General features: G+C 34.9%; 1 protein-coding gene across 1 annotated transcript in view; it reads right to left on the bottom strand.

The window, feature by feature from the left end:
- The window catches only part of LOC150101006 (venom factor-like), a 697,967-nt gene that overhangs the window by 457,183 nt on the left and 214,566 nt on the right, over positions 1-26,218 (bottom strand). The window contains exons 14-15 of the mRNA XM_090401101.1: positions 17,159-17,308; positions 4,365-4,491 (exon numbers count right to left, since the gene is read on the bottom strand). Of these exons, the coding sequence (XP_090257227.1) occupies positions 4,365-4,491; positions 17,159-17,308 (277 nt within the window). The remainder of the gene's footprint in view (positions 1-4,364; positions 4,492-17,158; positions 17,309-26,218) is intronic.

Raw genomic sequence — 26,218 nt, 5'->3', positions numbered from 1 at the left:
AAGAAGTAGTAAAACTATTCATCATATTGCAAAAGAGCTGTAGAAATTCTTCTACTGGAAACTAAAGTAAATTACATTTGACAAGGAATTAATTTTTTAATCCTTATTTCTAAGTATTGTGTGTATATGAGGATAATTTATTGTGAAGTCAACGTCCTTTATGTACATGCAATTTAGTTGCAAAAATATTGCACATACGAATTTTTATTTGCTCAAATAAGGATTAAAACAAAACATAATTCTTGTCAAGTATAATTTAATTCCATTCCCAATGAAAAAACTGGAACAAAATAAGCTCCATTTTTAAATTCTTCATGTTAAAATCATGAAATCCACCTGCTTTGATACTACTACTACTACTATATGAATCCTTCTTGGTCACATAATAATGTTGACTAGGAAGGATTTTGTTTAGTAGTAGTTTAGTTCAATAGTTTAGTAGTTCAGTTAAATTTTTCTTGTATAGTTTTTTATGGGAAAATTAGTAAATTATACTTGAAAATAAATTATATTCTTCTTTTAATCTTATTTTATGCAAGCAAAAAAAAACAAAAAAAGTTTACATCTAAATAATCTTTGCACCTAAGAAGAGTATCCCATGTATTACAGGATAGTAAGGCAACTTGATGTGAATTCTTTATATATAAGTAGCCTCACTGAGAAGATATTTAATATACAAACATGTGTTACCTCAAGCTGGGTGAAGTAAGGATTAAAATAAGAATATAATTTCTTGTCAAGTATGAGATATTGAAGAATTGTTTACAAATGGAGAGGGGAAATAGTGTTAGAGAGAGAGAATGAAATAATAAAAATGCCAAATATACAGGGAAATGAGGGGAGTCTTGACAGATGGAAAGATAAAAGCAACAGGTGAGTGTGTATGTGGGCAGTCAATGAAGGAACAGCTAAGAATGCAAGGGAGCAATTTTATGAGCCTCCCACCCACCAAAGGTTGTAAATATATAGTACACATTGGCACTATAGGTATGCCAAGAATTTTTTTTTTCTGTTTTAATTCATTTTATTTATTTTTGTATTTTAATTTTTTATACATAATCTGGAAAGAAAGCCTTTCTAGAGACCAAGCGTGAAACTTTTTGAATCCACTTCAAGCCTCCAATAAGGAGACATTGATCTCAACACTGGATAATGAAATTCAACTTCCACTAAAAAAAATTATAAGAATCCATGCTAATAGTGGGATCTGAACCTGTAACTTATTGATTGGAGAGCAGACATGTTAACACAACTAGGCCAGAAAATTTGTATGTAGGCAAAATTGTGAGATAAGTGATGATATAGTAAAATTGCCATGGGCAAATGTGGAGAGTCACATCTACAGAAAAATAAATAGAAATGGTTAAAAAACCTGGGAACAAATACCGAATGAATACTATAATTATATGAATAGCAGAAATACAGTTGACCCTTGAACAGTCAACTAACACATATTTCGTATGTTATATGTATCATATACTATATTGTTACAATAAGGTAAGCTACAGAAAAGAAAATGTTATTAAGAAAATCATAAGGAAGAGAAAATATGTTTACAGTATTGTACTGTATTTATTGATACCGTAAGTTTATGTCACCTGTTTATAAGATGAATCATATGTCTGTCAGTACTTACATCAATATTGTCTTATATATACAAAACACGGTACATGTTATATTATTATTAGCACTTGACATCAAAAATGAAAAAAATAATGTGAAAAAGAAATTATTCATATTTTCAGGTATAACGATTCATGGTAGGATTCATCCTAGGCTTTATGGTAGCTTAGTGCAATCAACACAATTGCTTCATGGTAGCCTATACACTAATGAATGAATTCTTATAAAATTTTTATTTTATACTAATTAATTTAAGTAATTAACTAATTAACAACATTTCATTTTATGCAATTATGATTTAATACTGCATCTTTATGTTTGTTTATATTTCTCTCGACTGCGAATCATGCATGTGTAAGTTTTGATAAAGTTTAATTTTATCAAAAGTTTAAAGATAAACCTTTTATAATATATTTGTGTATATTTTATGTAGTCAATGATAAAATAGACTAGTATATACATATATTTTATGCATTCATGACATACCTAACTTTTTCTTAATTTTTTCGATATTTCTAAGCTACGTGGTTCATCTACGACTTTTTTCAAATTGTCGCAAATCTTCAAAAAGTTTTCCGAATATTTATTTAAAAAACTGCGTATTTAAGTGGAACTGCACAGTTCAAACCTACATTCTTCAAGGATCAACTGTATTCAGAAATAAGAAGGATATGATATTGTTGCACTGATAGAATTTTCACCCAAAAACCATTAAAATAAGTGTGACATTGTAAGATGAGAATGATATCTTGATAGAAAGAGAGATGGAAGATAGATACTTTGGGGCAGAGATGAAAGGAGGAGAATGCTGTTGATGACAGAAGAGGAGTTTTCTTCCTGCAAAGTGGAAATAGATAAATAAATAGTAGCAATAGGTGAATAGGATAAAATATAACAAATAGGGGAGGTGGATAAGATAAAATAGTTATTCAGAATGGGATTAGGTCAGTGGCACAGTCAGGATTTAATCTTGGGGGTGGGAGAGGGCCGAGCACTCAAGATTTAATCATGGGTGGGGCCAAGTTGAGTAGACGATTTGAGAATACACACTACATATTACATACGACCTATGACTGAGCATCTGCAGTGATCGCCAATACATGAAACTCGTCATCTCCTCTGGCCAAGCTCGGGCAAACGAAGTAGCACTCGGTCCACCCAAGCACTACTGCGTTCACAGCACAAGTGATTCCCAAGAGCTGTAGGGTATTCCCACCTTATGTGACCACTAATTCATAAGTAGTATAGAAATAGAAGACACGACACAACATAAATTTAAAAAAAAGAATGTTAATTAGGAAAAGATTTTTAGAAAATGTTCTAGTTTTTTTTTCCTTTTTCTTTTTTTTTGTGTGTGTGTGTGTGGGGGGGACAGGGCCCCCTTGACCTCCCCCTGGGTGTGCCACTGGACCAGGTAGAGGGTGTGACAAGAAAATGTATAGGTAAACAATCCTACCAAATAAAAATTGGGTGATTCTTAGTGAATGAATGAAGAGTTGTCATCTGGCAGGGCAGGGACAGAATGAATTTCTTAAGTTTTAGATAGAATACAACCTTATCATTCCTTGATTTCTATTTATATGTGTCTCAAATAACATGATTCTGTTATTAGAGATTTGGTTAATGAGAAAATCCAAAAGGCAGTCAACACTGGAACAGCTTCAAATCAGTCAACACCTTACAAAGCTTTCTATGCTCTCCTAGAGACATAGTTCCTGTTATCAACATCTGGGTATATACAATGTGTTCTTGAGGAAAGATATACATTGGTCAGACTGATAGAAGTTTCAAAATCAGGAGTGTTAACAGGAGGAGGATTTGAAAAGACTGTGTGAGTTCAAGAGAGCAGAATTGCCAGACAGTGTTGGAAAGTATAAGGTATTAAAATATAGAAAGTGAAAAATGGGAGGCAAAGAAGCACTTGGTAGGGCATCTTACTGGGATGGAGAGAGAGAGAGAGAGAGAGAAAGATAAGGGAAGTGGAAGTAATGGTGGGTAAGGGCCTAAAGTTTAGGAGAGATGCAGCAGAAATTGTGAGAACATCACAATGAATTATGGCAATGAAGTAGAGAACACACACATATAAGAAAGAAAGAAGGTTACAGTGCTCATGTAAGGTCTTCATCTGGCCACATATGGATTACTTATGCAAATTTAGTCACCTGGTTTTCAAGGACATGACGATGTATTGCAGAGGATCTAGATATGACTAAGATGATTTACGATCCATGGAATGCTGGGTATAAAGATGAACAGAGGGAATGCAATTCTGGAACCTCGTGTCATGGAAAGGAGGAGGAGGGAGGGGATATGAATTATGCATATAAACCTAGGAAGAGGGTTGTTTCAGAGTAATGAGAAGAGAGTTTCATAGAATAGGGAAAGGAGACAGGAGTAACTAAAGGCCATCTCTAGATATATAAGATAGATATGAACAGATTTTTTGCATTGCTTGAGAGTATAGTGAGTCCAGAAACAGATTAAAATAATTTTATTGAATTTCTCTTGTAGAGTAATCAAGCAAATTAAAACATGCTCTATTTTTAAATTCTATACTCTAAAATACATAGAATCCACCTATTTTGATATTAGTGAACAAAAATCTTGTTAACCAGTATTGATATTAAAATAATTTGAATCAATTTCCTATAATTTCGTGTTTATTTAAGATTAACTGTTAAACAATTTAATCATAAAATTTATCAAAGAAAACCAAGAGGCAGAATTGTGTTTTAAATTACCAGCATGAGCACTAGGATTAGAAGCATCAGATATAATGAATATGCCAGCATTGTTCAAAACTTCATCAGTATTACTGCCTCCACCAGGACCACAGCCTAAATCATGAGAATCCATTTCTTTAAACATCTATAAAAGCATAATAAATTAATCAGTGACTATCTGGAATTGAATTGAATTTTATTATCTAGAACATGGGAGTCGATCACTATAAATAATTATATTAATAATTATATTACAGTACAGTATAATGTTATATTAATATTGTATAATATTATATTAATAATATTACAATTAATAATTATGTTATAGTAAAAATTAAATCACTATAAATTTATTTATAGTGATTAATTATAACTATTTTAACAATTCATTGATAAAAATACTTGTTAAAATTAATTCAATTATATCAGTCACACAGCATTAATCAAACAGGCAAATAGAAATATAATTACTTTTATGAGTACCAATAGCCACTTGCTGAACATGATTCTGTTATTAGAGATTTGGTTAATGAGAGAATCTAAAATGTCTGCTTTCCAGGAGAAAGAATGAACAAATCAATTCAAGCTTTGGATATGAGAAGGAAACAAGCGAGTTAGTGATAGTTGAGGGAAGAAATGATTTAGATGGGCATAAGAAGAAGAATGTTAGGATGAATATTTAGGAGATTATCGGGGAGAGTGGAAGACAGCAGTATAGTGAGAAATGTTGTCAGTGTGTTGCTGAAGTATGACAATGATGAGTTGAGATGGAGAGATTCAAGAATCAGGAATAGTATGCTAGCAGAGCTGTGTAAGGAGAAGTGAGTGCAGTTTGTAGATGTATGGCACATATGTGATTGGTTCAAGGATACATTGTGGCTGGGGAATTTAGTGCTCGTGTAAAACTGGTGATTTTTGTCTTTTTTTATTGTGTTTTTCCCTTAGAAAATTAGTGGTTTCTAATATATTTTTATAAGGTATTCAATAATAAGTATAAGTTTACAATGGGGCCAAAAACGCACAGGAAATGTAATGCTAAGAAGAGCAACACAATCGAGATCTTCCATATCTCCAATAACCCTGATAACAAGGTTATTGAAGATATGGAAGAGATTACTGAAAATGAATTAACCTCTAAAATAGCAAAATTAAAGCAGATCATCAGAAAGAAGATGTGGGAATTACAGAAATTTGAAAGGAGTTTAAATGAACATAGGGAGGAAAAGAAAATTAAGCAGAATAAAAGCAGAAAAATAAGAAATAACAAAGCATGGAAACAGGTAAGCGAGGAAGTAATGGAAATGAGGTAAGTCAAGTCGTTTTCTAGTCACTTCCCAAGTGAGTACCACATGAACACCGTCACCAACTGGTATGGCGACTCTATAATAAAACATGCTATTGATGAGCAAGTTATAACTTCTAGTTTTCCTGGAGTGAAAATTAAGAATATAAAGGAAGCAATTCAAAAACAGAAAAGAAAAGTAAATAAGATCGTAATTGTAGCAGGTACTAACGACTTAACTAGCAATACGTTCAGCATGAGAGAGGACATGAAAGGATTGTTGGAAGAAGCGAGAGTGAAGAGTGAGAAAGTGAAAATCGTCAGTATATTAACTCTCATGTGCTTCCAAAACCTGCTTCACTGTGCTAGCTTGCTTTACAATATCTCTTTCTGATCCTTTGCCACACTACCTTCATCTTGATTCTACTTTCTAAGCAAATGATAATTTCTCCAAATATCCAATACTAAACCTATTCGAATGTAATCCATCAACCTTAAATCATTCCAATCTCCCTCAAATCCATTCCATAGATTCAGACACACTGAACATTCTTTGCCTCACACAACTCAGCCCTCTTTCCATCATCGTCGTCATCATCATATCAAGGATTTAGGCCTAGAGTGGCCTGGCCTGGCCTTAGATGTCATTATTGAATCTTTTAAGAGGACGTCTGATTTTCTTTTTTCCTAATGGCTTGTACTTTAAGGCTTGATTTCGTAATCTTCCTGTTTTCATTCTTTGAACGTGTTCCATCCATTTACATTTTTATTTTTTATTTTTTTCTATTACTGATTCCTGGTTTAATTCTTTCATTATTTCTTCGTTTTCTTTTATGATCAAATAGAGTATACTTTGCAGTTTTTCCTCATAAACTTCATTTCAGCTGTTATTAATTTTTGTTTGTCTTTTTGTTTTATTGTCCAGATTTCACTTCCATACAATAGGACTGGTAGGGCTAATGTATTGTAACTTTTAGTCTGGTTTGTTTTTGTACTAGGTTTGGTTTAAATATAGTGTTAATAACACTTGTCCTTTAAAGGCCATAGTTTTGATTTTTCTGTTGATATTATCATTCCATAATCTTTGGCTATCTCAGTTAGATTTAAAATAGCTTTCTGTAAGTTATCTTCAGAATTTGTAATTATTATTTGGTCATCGGCAAAAAAGAAGTGTTTAAGTTCACAGTAGCAGAAAGTTTAATACCTTGATGGAAATTTTTATTCCATTTTATTATTATTTCATTTAAGTAAATATTAAAAAGAGTTGCTGAGAGGGGAAATCCCTGTCGGACTCCTTGGTTTATCTCTCTCATATATGATAGCTCGTGATTTAATCTTATTTGTATTTGATTATTTTCATATATACTTATAAGCTTTTAGGATATTATTTGGTATTTCTCTTTCTTTTAATATGTTAAATAAAATGCTTCTTTTAACTTTGTCAAATGCTTTTCAAAGTCACTAAATGTAATATATATTTCTAAATTGTATTCTCTTCTCTTCTTTTCTTTATTATTAATTTTAGGCAAAAGGCCAGGTCTATACATGATCATCCTTTTCTAAATCGATTCTGTGCTTCTAAAATAGTTTTTAGAATATTTTATTAGTTTGTAATTAAAATTCTGCTATATATTTTGTACCATATATTTATTATACTTATACCTCTATAGCTTTTGGGATCATCTCTACTACCTTTTTTAAAGATAGGAATCACATTGCTTTTTTCCATTCTATTGGGGGTGGGAGGGTTACCAGTTGAATAGACTTTATTTAAAAATAATAGGAGTCTTTCTTTGAACCTTGTCCCGGCATATTTATATAGTTCTGAACCTAGCTTATCTTCTCCAGGTGATTTTCTGTTTCTTGTTTCTTTCAGGCAGATTTCTAATTCTTCTTTAGTTATTTCCTTTTCATTTTCATTAAATGTTTGCCAATTATTCGTTTTAGAAATTATGGACTTTACAACTGCATTAAAAATAACTCTTTTAATATCCCAACGTTTCGATCTTCATATTAAGATCATCATCTTGAGTATATACAAATGCACAAGCTGAGTTACATTACATACAGTGAGTAAAGAAACAATGAATTTGATCACAAGTTAATCTACTGGCATGATCTCTAGTAAAAAAAAAAAATTAATTATTTAGAAATAACATCAAGCTAAATTCTATTTATGACAACATGGATAAACATTCTTTCTTACAGTGTTTTCTTTTAGTAACATGGTAATAGAGTATATAACATATAAAATATAAAATATATAACATATACTTGTAACATATACTCTAACATATAATATATAAATATACTTGCTGCCCAAGTATATTTATGTGTGTCTTCATGTTTATAGAAAGAATTCATTATTTTTAGGTTATTATAAACTACAAAGTCGATCAATTTTTACCATTCCTGTTTAGAGTATGTTCTCCATATATTCCTATATTATTATTAATTTTCGTGTTTCCAATTCTTGCATTTAAGTCTCCTGCTAATATTACATAGTCATATTTATTTATCTTATTATATATATTTTGTAACTGATTATAAAATTCAGTATTAACCTGTTCTCTTCCTTCTTCTGGGGCATATAAACCAATTATTGTTAAATAACCTCTATCTATTTTTATTCTAGCTTTTATTATTCTTTCATTCCATAACATATAACGTTTTAACTGTTTTGAAAGGAGTTATGAATCCAAATCATAACTCCTGCTTGTGCTCTTTGATCTCTCTCAACTCCATTATATATCACATTAAATTTTCGGTTCTCATGGTTACTTTTAATTTCTTTTTTTGTTTCAGTGATTACTGCTATTTGAAAATTTCTTTCATTTAATATTTGGTCTAATTCTATTTCTTATATGCTATTCCTCTTATGTTCCAGTTAGCTATATGTATTATATTTTGTCGTTTCCAATTTGTTTTAGCTTTTCCATTCCAGGGTCATTTTCCATAGATTCATTCCGATTACCTTTTTCTGTCAGCTTAAAAGTAGAATAATGTTCTCTATGTCAGGTGACTAGCCTGGCAATGGATAGTCCAGTGGTAGGGCTGCTACCTTTAGGTTTCTGAACTAGCTTTCTTCCAAATTTAAAACCATAAGAGGAATAGGGTATACTGAAGGAGAAAGAGTAGATTATAGTAGAATAGAGTAGAATTATAGTAGAGATTTATAGAGGGGACCTAGATATAAGGTCAGAAATGGAAACATCCCATGGCCCTCGAGTATTCTAATAGCATAAGGGTCATAAAATAAGAAGAGTTGGCTGATAAGGCCTTATAGGAAAGATTAAAGTGAGTGGATCTTCCTCAAAGTAGAGGAAGAAGAGGATAGATCCAGCTAGGGGACCATGGGAGTGCCACTTCCCTTACAATCAAGATGAATGTCCCTTACCATTCATTATCTCTATATTCCTTCACAACTTACTATAATTATATCTGAACAACAAACTAATCATTTTCCAAACAACACTATTATCCTATACAACTTCCTGAAATCTCTATCCACATGCTTTTTTTTTTTCAACATCCATGTCATTTGTGTTCACAACTATCACTAATTCAGATGACTGTTCCTTCCTTCTATGTAAAGCATCAGTTATTTAGTTGTTTCAATATTCCAGCTGGAAAACATGTTTTGTGTACTTTGTTATTTATCACTTCTCTAATAACTGACTCCACATAGCACTATATAATTATCCTTTCACATTCTTCGTGTTACGAAGAATGTGAAAGGATATAGCCACTAGAGGGCTATATGGTATGTAGTGTCTGAGGATAGCTACTGACCAGATAAGTGATATTTTGAGTCAAAATTAATGAATTTGCATAGTATTGTTTACTTTTAATATTTTAACATGTCTGGGTGATTTTTGTGTGTTTTTCAAGTATTTTAATAAATAAATTGATAGATACGATTATCTGTGCACATGGCTCCCATAAAGAGGAATACAAAGATGGCATCCAGGTCGCCATACTTGTCTGAAAACTGAAAATCTTAACTTAAAAGATTTGATTCAGTGTACCATTTGCGAAATGTATGCATTGCAGAGAGCTGTTGGAGTCTGGTTAAACAACGATAGTGGAGTGAATGTGTGCAACAAGTGTAAAGAATGCGAGGATTTAAAGAGTGTTTCAGGTCGTGTGCGTAATATCATTGTCGAAAGTGAGAATCTAGATAACAGCGATATTTGAGGTATGAATGATGATATTTGCGAGGTAGTACCTGATAGCTGTGAGAGTGATGTTGAAAGAGAGAATGACGTTAAGCATATAGAACGATTGAATGAATGATTGGAGAATAAAAATGATGACACTGACGCATGAGTGAAATAGTACTATTACGCAGAGCGATACACAGACTAAATCAGCAGTTGGAGCGTTGGCAAAAATCTTTAACAAGCGTACCAATTAATAATCAGCAAAAGTATGATAGAAAAAATAAGGGTATGAAAGTGAGTGTAAACAAAATGAAAGAGCGTGTGTTGTATGGGGATTCCTTAGTAAGAGGTGTGTTAGTTGAGAGTTTAACAAAATCGTACCAACTTGGTGCGAACGTAAAGAATGTAAGGAACTCAATTAGAATTCAAAAACAGCAGGTGAAGGAATTGATAGTGGATGCAGGTACAAGTGATTTGAAAGGAAACAAAAAGGCTATGAGTGAGGATGTGAAGGAATTGCTTGAGGTAGCAAAAGAAAAGAGTAAGAGAGTTAGGATGGTGAGTTTGTTGCCGCGGCATGACAGTGAAGAGTATAGAAGAAGAGCCATAATTGCCAATGGCTTTATGCATGAATTATGTCTCACGAGTGGTGTGGAATTTGTGGATGTGTGGAATGAGTTTGATGGGCGAAAGGAGTTATATAAAATGGATGGTTTACATCTGAATGGATTTGGTGTACGGAGACTTGAAAAGGTGTTGTTGAATGTAGTGGAAGTGAATGTACAGAACCAGGGAAACTAGAGTTATTAAGGGGGGGAGAGTAGATATGTAGATTTTAGGGAGACAGTTGAGTGTGTGAATGTGTGTAATATGCCCAAGCGAGTAGGAAAGACCATGAATCAGAATGGGATAGTTAGTATAAGGCATCAAAATCGGGATGGGACAAATCGGCTTTTGCAATTCATGTATACAAATGCCAGAAGTATTAGGAACAAGAGGGAAGAATTTTTGGCCTTGGTTGGCACTTCCAGACCATAGGTTGTTGGCAATAGTGAAACATGGCTGACAGAAGATGACACAGCTAGTGGGATTGAATGTGAGGGGTATAGTGTGTTCAGGAGTGACAGGAAGAATAAAATGGGGAGGGGGGGGGGGGCAGGTGGAGTGTTATTGATGATAGCTGATGAGCTGCAGCTAAGGAGAATAGAAGTTGAACTGCAGGATAGAGAAAGGAGCACATTTGAGGCTATCTGGTGTGAGATTGAGGCTAGCAGAACAAAATATACAGTTCGGTGCTGTTATAGACCAGGTGATAGAATAGATGGTGGAGATAGTATGCATAAGCAAATAGAAGAAATGAGTGGAAGGAGGGTAATTATTATGGGTGATTTCAACTACGGTAATAACATTGATTGGAAGGAGGAGAGGACACATGGGAGGAAGGAACTGGATTTTATGCGGTTATTAAGGGATAACTATCTGCGACAACATGTAATGGAAAATACTAGGGGTCAGAGAGTGTTTGACCTGGTAATTGCATCTGAGAATTTGGCTGTAACGAATATGACCACGTTGCCACCAATTGGTGAGAGTGATCATGGGGTATTGACTTGGGAGGTGGCTAAAGGTGTGGAATTTACAATTAAGACAGGGTACATGTGGAATTATCAGGCTGGTAAGTATGACAAGCTTAGGAGATTGATTGGAACAGTGCCATGGCATGTACAACTGCAAGGGCTAGATGTTGATAGTGCATGGAAGGGGGTTAGGAAGTGTTTGCATGAGACAATGGCTGACTGTATACCTAGAGTCCGAATAATAAATCAGTTAGGGATTAAATGGATGAATAACACCATTAAGCTTGAGCTGTAAAAAAAAAAAAAAAAAAAAAAAAAAACTGTGGAGGGAATTTAAGAATCACATCATCATCCAGTCCAACAGTACGGCATTTTAAGAACACTTACACGCAGAGCCAGAGCCATTTGTTCTAACGATACAGCTCTGACCACTACCTAGAGTCCGAATAATAAATCAAGTAGGAGTTAAATGGATGAATAACACCATTAAACTTGAGCTGCAAAAAAAGAAACAACTATGGAGGGAATTTACGGAGAAAGGTGACCGGAAGGCACATGAACAGTATAAAATCCAGGCCAGAAGGGTAACGAGTGTGGTAAGAAAAGCAAAAGCGGATTATGAAAGAACATTAGACATGCAGGCAGAGAATCCCAAACAGTTTTTTTCGATATGTTGCAAGTAAAAGAAAAAATATATACGGCAAAATGATTTTAAAGAATGCCGATGGTAGGGAGGTAACTGAATCAGTTGATAGAGTAACATTACTGAGTGAACACTTTGCAAGAGTATATCATCCAGGTGGTTACATTGCAGAAATGAATGAACCAATAGATTATACGGGAATTGTGGTGAATAAGGTGGAGGTGAGTAGTCTATTGCAAAACCTCAATGTCAATACATCTGTGGGATTGGATGGTATACCAGCTCGTGTCATACGTGAAGCGGCTAAAGAATTGTCAGTACCCTTGACCATTTTGTTTAATCTGAGTCTAGTGTCTGGGTTAGTCCCGAGGGGATGGAAAGAGGGAAAAATAGTTCCACTGCATAAAGGAGGTTCCAAGACTACTGTTGTAAATTACCGACCGATTAGCATATCAGGAATCGTTGTCAAGGTTTTGGAGAAACTAGTCAAGAGAAGAATACAGGATTGGATAGATGAAAATGGAATACTGTATGGGGGGGGGGGGGGGGGGGGCAACATGGTTTTGTGAAGGGTAGATCATGCCTCAGTAACTTGCTCATGTTTTATAACATAGTGATGGCTGAACTGGATAAGGGTAATGGGTTTACAGTGATTCTACTGGACCTTGCCAAGACCTTTGACAGGATACCACATGGAACTCTAATCAGCAAACTGGTGCAGATGGGGATGGATATAGGGTTGGTGAGATGGATAGGAGGGTGGTTGATGGAGAGATACCAGAGATGGAGAGATACCAGAGAGTGGTTTATTCAGGAGTGGAGTCCAAAAGATGGCTTGTGATAGTGGTGTTTCGCAGGGTTCTGTTCTTGGACCACCTGTTTGATTTGTTCATTAACAATATAGGAAAGGATCTGAGAGGAACTGTTCATTTGTTTGCTGATGATGCAAAGTTGGGTAGAGCAATTGTGAGTGCACAGGATGTCAAAATTTTGCAGGATGATTTAGATAGTTTGGAGGACTGGGCTAAGGAGAATGGATGTCAATTTAATGTGGCAAAATGTAAGGTTATGCATTTTGGGTCGAAAAGATTAGCAGCAGTATATCACATTGGTGGAACTGTACTCCAGGAGATTGATGAGGCCAGGGATTTAGGAGTGTTGGTGGATAGAGAGTTGAAGTTTAGGGGGCACATTGCAAAAAGTGGCTAAATCAGCTCATCAAATCACTTGGTTACTGAAAACTACTTTAACAAGCAGAGACAAATAAGTTATTATTCCTCTATATAGAGCCCTGATAAGACCCAATCTGGACTACTGTGCCCAGTTATGGGTACCAGGGTTTCTTCTTGATGGGGAGGAAGTTGAGAGGATCCTGAGACGAGTGACCAAGATGATAGCAGGTCTGTGGAATGAACCTTATGAGAATAGGTTGAAGATTTGTGGGTTGCAGAAATTGGTCAATAGGCGGAAAAGGGGTGATATGATTGAGACATTCAAATTACTGAGGGGTTTCTATAAGATCAATCCAGAAGATATTTTTGAGAATAGGACTGGTGGTGGGAGCACTAGGGGCCATACATGGAAGCTGGGGAAGAATGTGGTTAACAAGGGTGTTAGAGCTAGGTTTTTTACTTGGAGAGTGGTAAATGAGTGGAATAAGCTGCCTGAGTCTGTTGTGGGTGCTATGACCGTGAATGAGTTAAAGGCGAGGTATGATATATACTGTGTGAATGTCGAATAGTTGTTCTTGACATGATGTTAGGGCCTCTCTCGATGAGTCTGTCGACTCCTTGGAGTTGCCCGAAATAATAATAATAATAATTATATAGTGCTTTCTACTTCTCATTCACATCATCAAATTGCTTTAGATGTTCAATCTGATCTCCAAACACTTCATTTCATTCATTTTCAACTCTTGCCTAATCTCTTCCACTCCATTCCCTTTGCTTCCATCTGATTTCTGACTACTCCAGGTGAAAATAGTCCTCCCCATCCCACTTTTTTTAAAATGCTCTAGAGTACCATAACATGTCTCATAAACATTAATACTTTCCTTCTTTTCATTCATATTAACAGTCCACAAACCTTTTACATTTTCTGATGCACATACAAGGCAATTCCTGCAGTGCATCCACTGAAAAAAAACTCCAGGGAAAAACATAGGCTTGTCTTGAAGATTGAGTTTTATCTTCAAGACAAAGCCTATAAGTAGTAACAAGAACAAGAATACAAACCAACAACATTAGGATAACAAACACCACTGAAAAACATTTGCATCTAGGCTGAAAAAATGAATCGATATTATAATTAAAAAAAATTCACATTTAACTACTTAAAACACTATTTACTTAGCACATTTGAGACACTGTTGCATTCAGTCCTGATATTAGTTGCACCATTTGTAATGTACTATTATATAATGTACTATAAACACCTGTAAACACCATATACAGTAAAACCCCGTTTTTACGTTTTCCTGCCATTTACGTCATTTTCTGTTGGTCCCATCTTAAGGCCTATTCTTACGATATATTGTTTTCCCACCATTAACAACTTGATGTGGATGTTATTTCCCCTGATGTGTGGTTTTTTCTCAGGTGGCAACATTGATTTTCGAATAGATTTCCTTTCACTCAAATTGATTTCTGCAGAAATCTGCGCATTTCTGTTCCCGGATGGCATTGCTTTCGGCTATAGTTTCATTTCTGCCATCACAGTGACTTGCATGTTTGCAGCAGTGATGTAGCGATGAGCGATAAAGTGATTTTTGAATCACAGTATGAATTGATGACATTAAGTTTTCATATCAGTAATTTTAAACTGTCAGTAGCTTGTGGCACCCATACCATATTGTGATGTGATTTCACATTCACAGTGCTGTATTGAAATCGTGAACAAGGATCATACACAAATTGTGAAATCACATTCACACTTCTACCAAGTAACAGTTGTTACTTGTGAATATTAGATATCAGTGAATAAACCACAGTTCATGAAATATCGCTTCACTAGCTTGCAGTGTTGGTGTTCGTAGTCGCAATTCAGAAGCACATGGTATATTGCAGAATTTCTGCTATGTAATTTAGCATGTGATAGTTGCAGTGGTGGATGATCCATGTTAGTAACATGGAGAAAAAAGATAGAAAATGTATTTCGGTAGAAGAAAAGATGGCAATTCTGTAAAGCGTAGATTGGCATGCTGGAACACATGCAATTAGCAAAAGATCTTAGACTCTCCGTGTCCACTTTGAACACGATAGTAAAAAACAGGTCAAGCATTGAACTCAATCAATGCAAAAGCAATCTGGTGCTATGTCAAAAAAATGAAAATATATCTGGACATCGACATACGATGAATTGGATAAACTTGTGACAGAGTGGTTTGTTTCTACAAGAGCATCGGGTATTCCAGTCGATGGTACTATACTCCTAGAGAAACCTTGAATTTGCTGTGAGGTTGGGGATTAATGGTTTTACTGCATCAAATGGATGAATTGATCGTTTCAAGACTCGTAACAATATTGTGTATAATCAAGTGTGTGTGTGTGTGTGTGTATGTGGAGAAAGTAATAGCATTGCAGGGGAAACTGTAAACCAGTGGAAACATGAACTAAAGACAATTATTCAGGAGTACAAACTGAAAAATATTTTCAATGTTGATGAAACTGGGTATAACATTCTGCCATGTAAAACATTGTGTTTAAAGGAGAGAAATGTCACGGTGGAAAACTCAGCAAGTAAAGGGTAACTGTTTTGCTCATGGTCAATGCTGATGGATCAGAAAAATTACCTCCACTGGTAATAACTAGTAAATTTAAAAAGCTAAGGTGTTTTAAGAAAGTGAAAAATCTGCCTACTAAGTATGATGCCAACATCACAGCATGGATGATCAGCAGCATCTTCACAGCTACCATGCATGCTCTGGATGCTAAAATGGGGCAATTCACAGCAAAATACTACCACTGCTAGACAAATGTCCTGCATACCTTGAAGATCTGCAGCTCAGAAACATTAGATTAGTGTTCTTTCCCTCTAAATGTACAAGTGAGCTTCAGCCATTAGATCTGGGCATCATTCATGCATTTAAATGGAAATATAGAAAAATGCTTGTTGAAAAAGCTGTGTTTATGCATGATAATGGTATGGACCCAGAACAAATGACCATATCAATCCTTGATGCCATGCATTATGTGGCCAAAGCAGTTGCATATTATTCCTGAAACCATATCCAACTGTTTCCGGAAGGCAGGAGTTACGTTTATGGAAGAGGAGGAACAACTACAGGAGCAAGAAGAAGATATGTCAGAGCCCACAACTGGTATGTGATGGGTGAGTCTTCCTCATTTCAAGACTATGTTGATGCTGGTGTGATCACATCAATGGTACCAAGTGTAAAATCTATAAATCACAAACACTATTCCTCATTAGTATGAAATAATAATAGATATTTATTATCCTTCTTTTAATAAAAAGCATCTTGATTTGACATGGTAGCTTCATTATTGAAAGAATAGTATACATGTAAATAACAGTAATGCAGTGACTTTACTACTAGCACTTTTCTTTAAATTCCTATCCATCATCAACACTAGCATGCTTCCTTAGCTTCCTTTCCAACCACCTTGGTGAAGAAGAAGAGGAGGAAGAAGTGGTTGAAGAAGACTGTGATCAAGAACCTACCATCCCTACTAGTAAAGAAGCAATGGAAGCTATCTCTGTTTTGAGGTGGTATATTGCAAGTGCATCAGGAGATGATAGGGCATTTAATGCCTTATACACTGTAGAGAGGCAGGTGGAACTTATAAGGGTGCAGAAAAAGCAAAAACAACCAACAATTAAAGATTTTTTTTAAATAGCTAAACGTAAGTACTTGTAAATTCATTTATTTTCAGTTATTAAATTTTATAATCTAGTATGTAGAGTCACATACTAGCAGTAAGTCATCTTTTAGCCTTTTTTTAATGTTTTATACATTTCCTGGTATTTACACTTTTTTCCATCAGTCCCCTAGAAAGTGTAAAAAAAGGGGTTTTACTGTATAATGTATACCAGTCTTTTATATAATACAATACAACAAAAATACAGCAAAGATAAATAAATAAATAAAGCAATATGATATAATTTAATAATGTACTATAATATTCTACCTTTTCTTTGGATAATAGGTCTTTGTTTCTGAGGATGTAAACTGCTTCATCTACTGCTAATAATCCAACTACAGCATTTTTAACACTCTCAACGACTAATTTACCCTCAGCACCAGGCTCTCTTTCTGGAAAATGGGGTGTCACTCTGACCTAGACATGAATGGAATGAGAAACATAATATACATATACTATGCACTAACCTGGAAACAAACATAATTAGTAATGAATCTCACATCTACTGAATGAACCTTTAAATAAATATTTCAAGGTTAGTAAAATAAAAAATTAAGATTAACATATTTCAGATTTACTGCACAGCATTTTATAAAATGATTTATCAAGTTCTTCCACCACTTAAACCTAGAAATAATTACCTTTATTTCTAGATATTAACATAGAAATAAATATAGCTATTAATGCATTTCAAATTAGTGTGAAGAATAGCACAAAATGATTGGACAACTTATGTTCATTGACTACAATTCAATGAACCTGATATGCCATAAGTCACTTCTAGTAAATCTATAAATCACAAACACTATTCCTCACTAGTATGAAATAATAATAGATATTTATTATCCTTCTTTTATTAAAAAGCATCTTGATTTGACATGGTAGCTTCATTATTGCAAAAATAGTATACATGTAAATAACAGTATGCAGTGACTTTATTACTAGCACTTTCCTTTAAATTCCTGTCCATCATCAACACTACCATGCTTCCTTAGCTTCCCCGAGATATAGCGTTCATCTTTACACTCCACTCACCATGCAAAAAACCTGCTTTTCACTGTTTTGCTCACACTGATCTTGTACAGTTTCCAAGGATAACCTGTTCTGCCTCATTTGTCATCATTCCATGAAAAACCTCATCAATGTTAATCTGATAAGAACTCCTTACCAACTTATATGTCTCTATCATATCATCCCTCCCATTCATTAAACTCTGTAAATTGCATCTTCTCAACTTTCTTTATACTCAACATTTCAGAGACCAGAAACTACCTTAGTCAATGCCACTTCATCCTTTTGAAAAACAAGTAATCAAATCTGTGCACAGTAGATTTATATATATCCTAATCAAGGACTTATTACAATGGAAGCAGAATCTCCTTACCTATACAAGTCAGTTTCCTCCGGGTCATTGCCAAAATTCACTGTTTTGTCCTCAAAATTTTAGCAATGTATCCTCTAAACCTCAGATCCCTATCCACCATCATACGTAGATCTTTTGTTTCCTCTACCTCCTTCCAATAAACTCCCACTAAGTGTGTCATCCCCATCTTTCTTTTTCAAATTTTAAAACCTTACACTTGGTAATCCCACTCCCATTAATTTGGTCTATTCAAGTCCTGTAAGGCTACAGGACTTGAATAAACTCCCCAACTTTGCATAATCTCTGCAAATAACTGAATATCCCCATTTAGACCTCCCTCATATCATTAATATAAGTATCAGCAAGACTGATACTTATCAGATAGCCAATTTCTAATCCAGTGCACTAATCTAATATCCAACGCCATCCATTCTAGTTAACTTATCAACTTATCATGTAACAATCTATCAAAAGCTTTTGTAAATTCAAAGTATAATACTGTGTATCCATCTCCCTAAATCAATGCACCTGTCACTTTAATGTAATAAGTGAGCAGATTACTAAAACATGATCATCTTTTAGCAAATCTGTGTTGTCCATCAAAGAAAATACCACTGCTGTCAACCCAATTCTGGATCATGTTGGTTCTCACTAACCTCTCCCAACACTTTAATCACAACACCTGAAACTACCTCTGTCACATCCTTTGTGAAGTAATATAATCTTGCCTTCCTTCCACTTCTTTAGAACCTGACTCAACATAAGATTCATATTAAATAAGTATGACAAAGGCGAAACTTCTTTTGTCTACTCCCTGGCACATTTCCTAAAAACATGTGGTGATTATATCAAGTCTCAGAGTCTTATTAATATCAAGTTTATTCAATTTCCATATATATATATCCCTCATTCAATCAGTCAGTCAGTCTTGCCTCCTCTCCTTTTACTGTTCTCAAACTCTGCATGATATCACATCCACAAGGATGAAATAACTTTATGAACTACTCATTTAATATCGACTATATACTCCACAGCAGTTATCCTTTTGCCATATTCTTTAATCAATGTCATCCTTCCCTAATCCCGAAATTTTTTTTTTCGGCTTCATTAGCTAACTGATGCTCATACTGCACTTTTTTATACAATTAACAATTGAGTCACCCTCCTTGCCTATTGTTTGTATTCCTCATGGAATTATTTATTACAACTCATCTTATGTTGCCTCTATAATGCCTTCTTTCTCTGTAATGCATACTTAAATCTCTTCATTTATCCATTTCACACCCACCTTATTTAACCTTCTGATCCTTGGAATACATTTAGACACTGCTTCTTCTAGATAGTTCTTGAATAGTACCCAAGTAGCATTGCTCACCTTTCCACTCAACTCTTCATTCCATATCACCCAAGCTGTCTCATGATCTTTTCATAATCACCAGACTTGAAGTTCCACACATATCCTTCCCTCACAGAAGTCCTGATATGGCGGCAACTACCCAGATAATCACCTCATGGTTACTCACATCAACCAGAGAGTGAGAGAGAGATTTGACACTTCATTCATTATGACATCCTCTGATGAGATGATCAAATCCATGATCCTCAATTGTGTATCTTCTGCGACATGCTGTCCGAGGCAGTTGTCACTCAAAAAATTGAGAAATTCATTTTCATTACTTCCAGATGCATCTCATCTTCCCAATCTATATTACCATAATTAAAATCACCTATAATTATCACTTTTCCTTATTTGCTTGGCTAATTTGATTATCCATTTCATGGTCACTACCATCCACATTACCAGGTCTATAGCACCATCCAATGTAGTATTTCATTCTATTCACCTCTATTTCACACCATACTGCCTCAAAACCACTGCTGCTATTTCCTTCTTGAATCTCTACCTTGCATGGATATTGCTTTTTTTCTGACAGTACGTAGTACAAGCACCTTTTTTCGTTAAGTTTTTAAAAATTTGTGATTTATTGACAGCAAAATGTTTTATAAATATTCCGGTAGATGGTACTGTTTTCACGAATTGAATTTTCAGTTTTGATTACTCATAAGTTGGTACCCTGTTTTCCTGTTTCAGAGGTGGTATGCAACCGGAAACAGGAGGTTGTGTTCACTTCCGATTGCTTCCAATATCAGTTTATCAGTTCTATATTAACTCTGCAACAGGCAGGTGTTCACATGAATTTTGAATTAATCTAAGTTAAATCAGTGCAACCATTGTTCAAAATGAGTAAAATAAGTAGTTGCTTTATGCCAATGAGTAAAATAAGGAAGGCTGAAAAAGCAGAAATTGTTGAATCTACTTGTGATCCTGTAAAACAAAAAACTAGCACCGAAAATACACTTGGTGAAGAGGATCACGAAACCAAGAACGAAGATCCATGTCTTAAAAGGAAGCAGATTCTGATAATGATTGGCCCGAATATTGGACACTTTTGCAGAAAAATGAAAAAATGAAACATTTCTCACAGAAGAAATTTCTGCGAGAGAAATTTCTTCTGCGCACAAAATCAGTGATTTTAGAGAATCTTGCAAACAACAGTTAATGTCATTAAGAAAAAAGATTTACAATCACAAGGAGAGTGCAACGCACAAAGCATGCCAAAAATAAAATCTGAAGCAAAAAAAGAAACATTAGAGAAATTTTTCTTAAATACTTTGTCTCATAATATAGACGTAGCAGGAAAAGTGTTTTGAACTGCTTACAAAGTTGCGAGGAGAAATCAATCATTTAACAACTTTGAAGACAAAATAAATTTACAGGAACTTAATGGTCTAGACATGGGATGTATTCTTCATTCTGCAAATGCTTGCATTAACATTGTGAGCCATATCTCAAATGAAATGAGAAAAACATTAACAGACAATATAGTGAACTCCAAGAACAAAATATCGTTATTTATTGATGAATCGACAACTGTTAGTAACACAACAACATTGATTCAACTTTCAGCTCCTGTGAGTCTTTTCCTAGATTTGATCAAATTATCAGATGTAACTGCTAGAGGAATTCTAAACTCTTTAATTAGTCATTTTGAGTATTTAGGATTATCTGAAGATTACTTAAAGGAGTATTTATTGTCTGTAACTTGTGATGTTGCAGCTGTGTTGTTGGTGTGCGAAATGGTGTAAGGAGGCTAATGTAAGAGAAGTTTCCTAGTGTTATTTTCTGGCATTGTGCTAGCCATCATCTTGAATTGTCTGTTAGTGACACAATGAACAATGTGGCAGGAGTGAATCGCTTTAAGAGTTTCATGGACAAACTTTATGTGACTTATCATGCTTCACCTGAGTATGCTAGGGAACTACAGGAATGTGCAGCGACTCTAGAACTTCAACTTCTTCAAATTGGCAGAATTTTAAGCACTTGCTGGGTTGCATCTAGCTTTCGCACTGTTTCTGCAGTGTGTGGAAAGACTTTGAAGCCCTCGTCCATCATTTTCTGGAGGCAAAAGAAGATAGCAGAAGAAGCAAAACAGATTGCTTTCTTAATGAGGGCCTTTTAAGAAAAATAGCGTCATGCAAGTTTGTTCTTGATTTGGGCCTTATATGTGATGCTCTCCAAGAACTTAGTGAACTAAGTCTAGATTTACAAGAGAGAAATATTGACTTGTACAAAGCAGACAGGAAGATAAAGAATACAGTTCAACTTTTTGAAGAAAGAATTGAAAATCTTGGTCTGTACTACTGCTACAGTATTTCTCTTAAAAGTCAAAAGAACATGAAGTTCAAAGGGATTGAGCTCCACAAAAATGAAAGACACAGTCCTGCAATAAGTTTATCTGCTTTCTATAAAAGTCTGAAAGAAGCTGTTGGAAAGAGCCTGCTTGAAGGAGATGATGCTGATTTGCCTGAATGTGCTAAGATTTTAGATTGCAAGTACTGGCCAGAAAATCCTGGGAAGCATCTGATATTTGGTGAAGCTGAAATTAAAATGTTAGCATGCAAATTTCGCTTAAATGAAAGAGAAGCAGTTCATGGTTTCCGTGAACATCTTCAAGAAAATAAAGTCCTGGACATATTACTACCTCTAAAGCACACTTTGGGCACAACTGCAATATCTTACAGTGAATGTGAAAGGGGTTTCTCTCAGATGAATCTTATAGTAACTTCATCTAGGTCATTTCTGCTTGTACGGACAGCTTCTGCACTGATGTTCATCACGATAGTAGGACCGCCTTTCACTCAGTTCAACCCTAGCAAATATGTGGACTCATGACTGCTCCAAGGTCGTCATTTTGCAGTTGATACCAAAAGCAAGAAGTGATCTAGAGATGACTAGGTTATATTGGAGGATATGTTAAAAGTGTGGACGTTACTGTAATAACATCTTCATGGTGAGTACTGGCACCTTTTCTTTTTCAGAAAAAAAGCACTGCCCTTGGATCTCTATTAGGATATCAACCTCATCCAACCATATCTCAATTATTCCAACAATTTTGAGATGAACAAACTCAATCAATGCAGGAATTTTCTTTCCCTTTTAGCATTTGTATAAAAAATAACAGTTCATTTCTGGATCTATAACAAGTTCCACTGATACCACTTATTCAATGTGACTTACCCATGCCTTCTCAAGAAATTCCTCTTTCTCAATACCCAATCCTAGTACCTTCTTCAAAACCAACTGATCCAACTACAAGTCCTAAGTCATTCTATTCTTTTCTTGTCTACTCACACATTCACTTCCTCTTTGGGCATTAACCTCCCTCAAGTTATGTTCCTCTGTCCACTCCGATCCCCCTCTTCCACACTGCTTCTTATTTGCTTAGATCCATTCTCTGCACTCATTACCCTCCCTTCCAGCAACAGCCTCTCCAGATTGCTAACATCAAAACTATTTAAATACAGTCCATCGCTCTTATACAGTTCCATTCGTTCTTCAAACTCCTTCCACACATTCACAAACTGCACTTCTTTCTCTTCACACATTTCTGCTAACATTTCATTCATAATCTGTGCTCTCTGCTTCATCTTATCACAATCATACTTGGAAATCGCATCGACTACCTTTCCTATCACACTATTGTTGTGTCCCTTTTTCATTAATTACTTTGTTAATTATGCTCAATACGTTATGGTGTCACATGGTACTGTCTAAGTACAAAGTAATTGCCTCGGGGTTGAGCCAAATCCAAATGCAACAAAGCTTCTGAGGTTCTTCTTCTCTTAAGGTCCTAAGACATTTATTTGTTAATGCTGCGCCACTTAGGACAATTAGTTTAAAAGAGAAAATCTTAAAAACAGGATACTCAGATATACCTCAATGACTAACAACTTTGCAATCGTGACCATAAATTCACTACTTAAATCTCCCCGCCTAGGTTCAGAAAGTGCATACAGACAACTGAATTAGAAGAAGCAAAAGGTTTATTCAACATACTAACATTTATACAGTGCATGGAAATTTGGTAAAATTCAATTCAACACTACAAAATATTGTGCAAATATTATCAGCAAACGTGAGTATTAAATCACATAACTCATACAGGATTGACAATTGTGCTGCTCCAAACTATATCACACATAAATTCTTCAAATTCCTCTCTAATAAAATCTAGTTAACATGCATTAGCTCCTCATAGACACACATCCTTAGTTTAACACTCTTAAATTTACACTCATTTCCTTCACAGTTTGTAATATGCTACAGTCCTATTCAATCTATGTTTAAGTCCTCAGATCTCGAATTACATATCATTCATTCACATTAATTAACAAGAAAATTTCACGATACCGTTTTACAGTGGGTTCCTGTGCTTGTTCCTTTCTTTACTCATCTCTGGATCCTCGAAATGATTTCTTCTTGCTGGGGAAAGTATCTGGGATTTCTCGATCATGTATAGGCCTACTCATTTCCAGAAGGTAATGCCATTTTTTTCAGGGAGATACTTGGAGTAAAGTATCCCCTTCAATGTGAAGCATTCTACATAGACTCTGAGCTTTTCCGCAGACTACCTTGTCTTTTCCGGAATAATGTTATTCTCTTCGGGTTTGCGATACATAACCTTTCCTATAGATACGTGGCACTTTCTATTCTCTTCTGCCGGGAATCGGGGCAGAGATTCCCCTCCCATTCTGGAACTGTACCTCCACTCACGAAGTCCACACACACACTGAAGAAAAAAACTAAAAGGCCTCGTGGGGGGGGGATTTCCTAACCCTTTTATTACCTCAACCTCTCGGCACCTTCTGTAACCCCCCCCCCCAATGCATAGACACTCAATTTGGTGTCTTTTGGTGGCGGTTTTCTTCCTTTTTTGCTTATTCATTGTGTGCCATGTGCACACGATATGCTTGCGGCAACTTCTTTTAATCGGATCAAGCGCCCTAATTCTCGCTAACAAAATGCGAGTCATTTACCCATGCTTTGTCTATCTAAATTTTAGGAATATTATACTATTTCAATTATACATTAACGTTCTTTTCCTAGAAAATTCACAGCCAAATTCAACTAGCTCAAGTATCCTATTTATATAATGGGAGAACAATCTTTTCTTATACATATTCACAATTATTTTCCCTTTGCTTAAAATATCCTAATTTTGTTCACATATATAATTTACATGCTTCGATGCAAGCAATTTTCTTTTATAGGGTCACTGCTTGTTAAATTATGAAGGAATAAATTCTCTTAAGCACTTTATTAATCATAATTTAACACTATTATCTTTTATTCTTCTTAACAATCTATAGATATCCAGTCTTTCATTCTCCTTGTTTCCAATCAAGTCATTCTACTACCACTATCAACTCTTTTGCTCATTTACTTCCCATATCCACAGCCCCAATCACTTTATTCATTCTATCACCCAAAAAAAAAAAAAAAAAAAAAAAAAACCTTGTGCATGTTCTCATTCATGCCACCTCTAATAATCTAATCCCAATACAACGCCACTTGTGAACCTTTTGTTACCTGTTTCAATCAGACATAATTTACTGCAATCATCTCAATTCTTCTATACATATCTACATACGACATGCATGCAGACCATACGACAACCGTCATTATACACTCACTACCTAATGGCCAGCAAGCAAATCAACAAACTTCATGTGAGGTGAACAAACCAACTGATTTCATAGCTCTTTTGTCACTATCTGTCTGTCTATGTAATATCCTCTTGTAGAGATTATGATTACATCATAGCTGTTGTTTATAATTCTCCCATAATTTGTTATTAACAACTAACAGAATATCTGTCTTTAAAATATATTAATAACTTACCAGTTGTCTAAAGATGTTAAGTGCCTCCACTTGACATCTCCCTTTAGCAAAAACTACTTCCCCTTAATTAAATCTTAGTTTATAAACAGAGAGCCACATTACTTCTCATTCCTAATTTCTCTTATCTTTACCTGCTATTGACTGACATGCTTTTTCAAACCCTGTTCTCAAAATCCAGAAATAGCAGTTTATAAAGTTTCATTATCTAGGACACATATCATAACACCTTATTTATTGGACCATATTATTCTGAGCTTGTGGAGAAGCAGTAAAACTATACAGAGAGTCTGAATGTAAGGCTTACCTGTTCTTAGTATAAATGAGACTAAAGGATCTCCCTAACTTGGAGAATTTTATTTTTTTTTTTGAAAAAATGTTTCAAAATTTTGGATATATTTTGGAAAAGGAGAATGTATAATTCAGTTATTATTGGTGATGCCCCTTGGTCAGAAAGAACTGGGTTTGTATCTCACCTAAGATGTAATGAACCTTTATCAAGACTTTTCAACTGAAGATGAGTTAGCTGGTCTCATACAGAGGTGGCAGGGTTTTTCCCTCCTGGAAAATCAGGTTTTTCATCCTAAAAAATTAGCAAACCAGCCAGAGAATTTACATACATAGCAATTTACAGTCATATCATAATCAGTAAGCAGATTTTTTAAGAAGCCAAGTGACTTGGCTTCTTAAAAGAAAGGACAAAAGGCAATATGCTGTTAGGAAA

Source organism: Typopeltis vanoorti, chromosome 12 (genome assembly GCF_054136105.1).
Source record: "Typopeltis vanoorti isolate ZY-2024b chromosome 12, IOZ_Tvanoo_1.0, whole genome shotgun sequence".
Lineage (NCBI taxonomy): Eukaryota > Metazoa > Arthropoda > Arachnida > Uropygi > Thelyphonidae > Typopeltis > Typopeltis vanoorti.
Note: the sequence above shows the minus strand (reverse complement) of the source record. Positions and strands in the feature narration are given on the sequence as shown.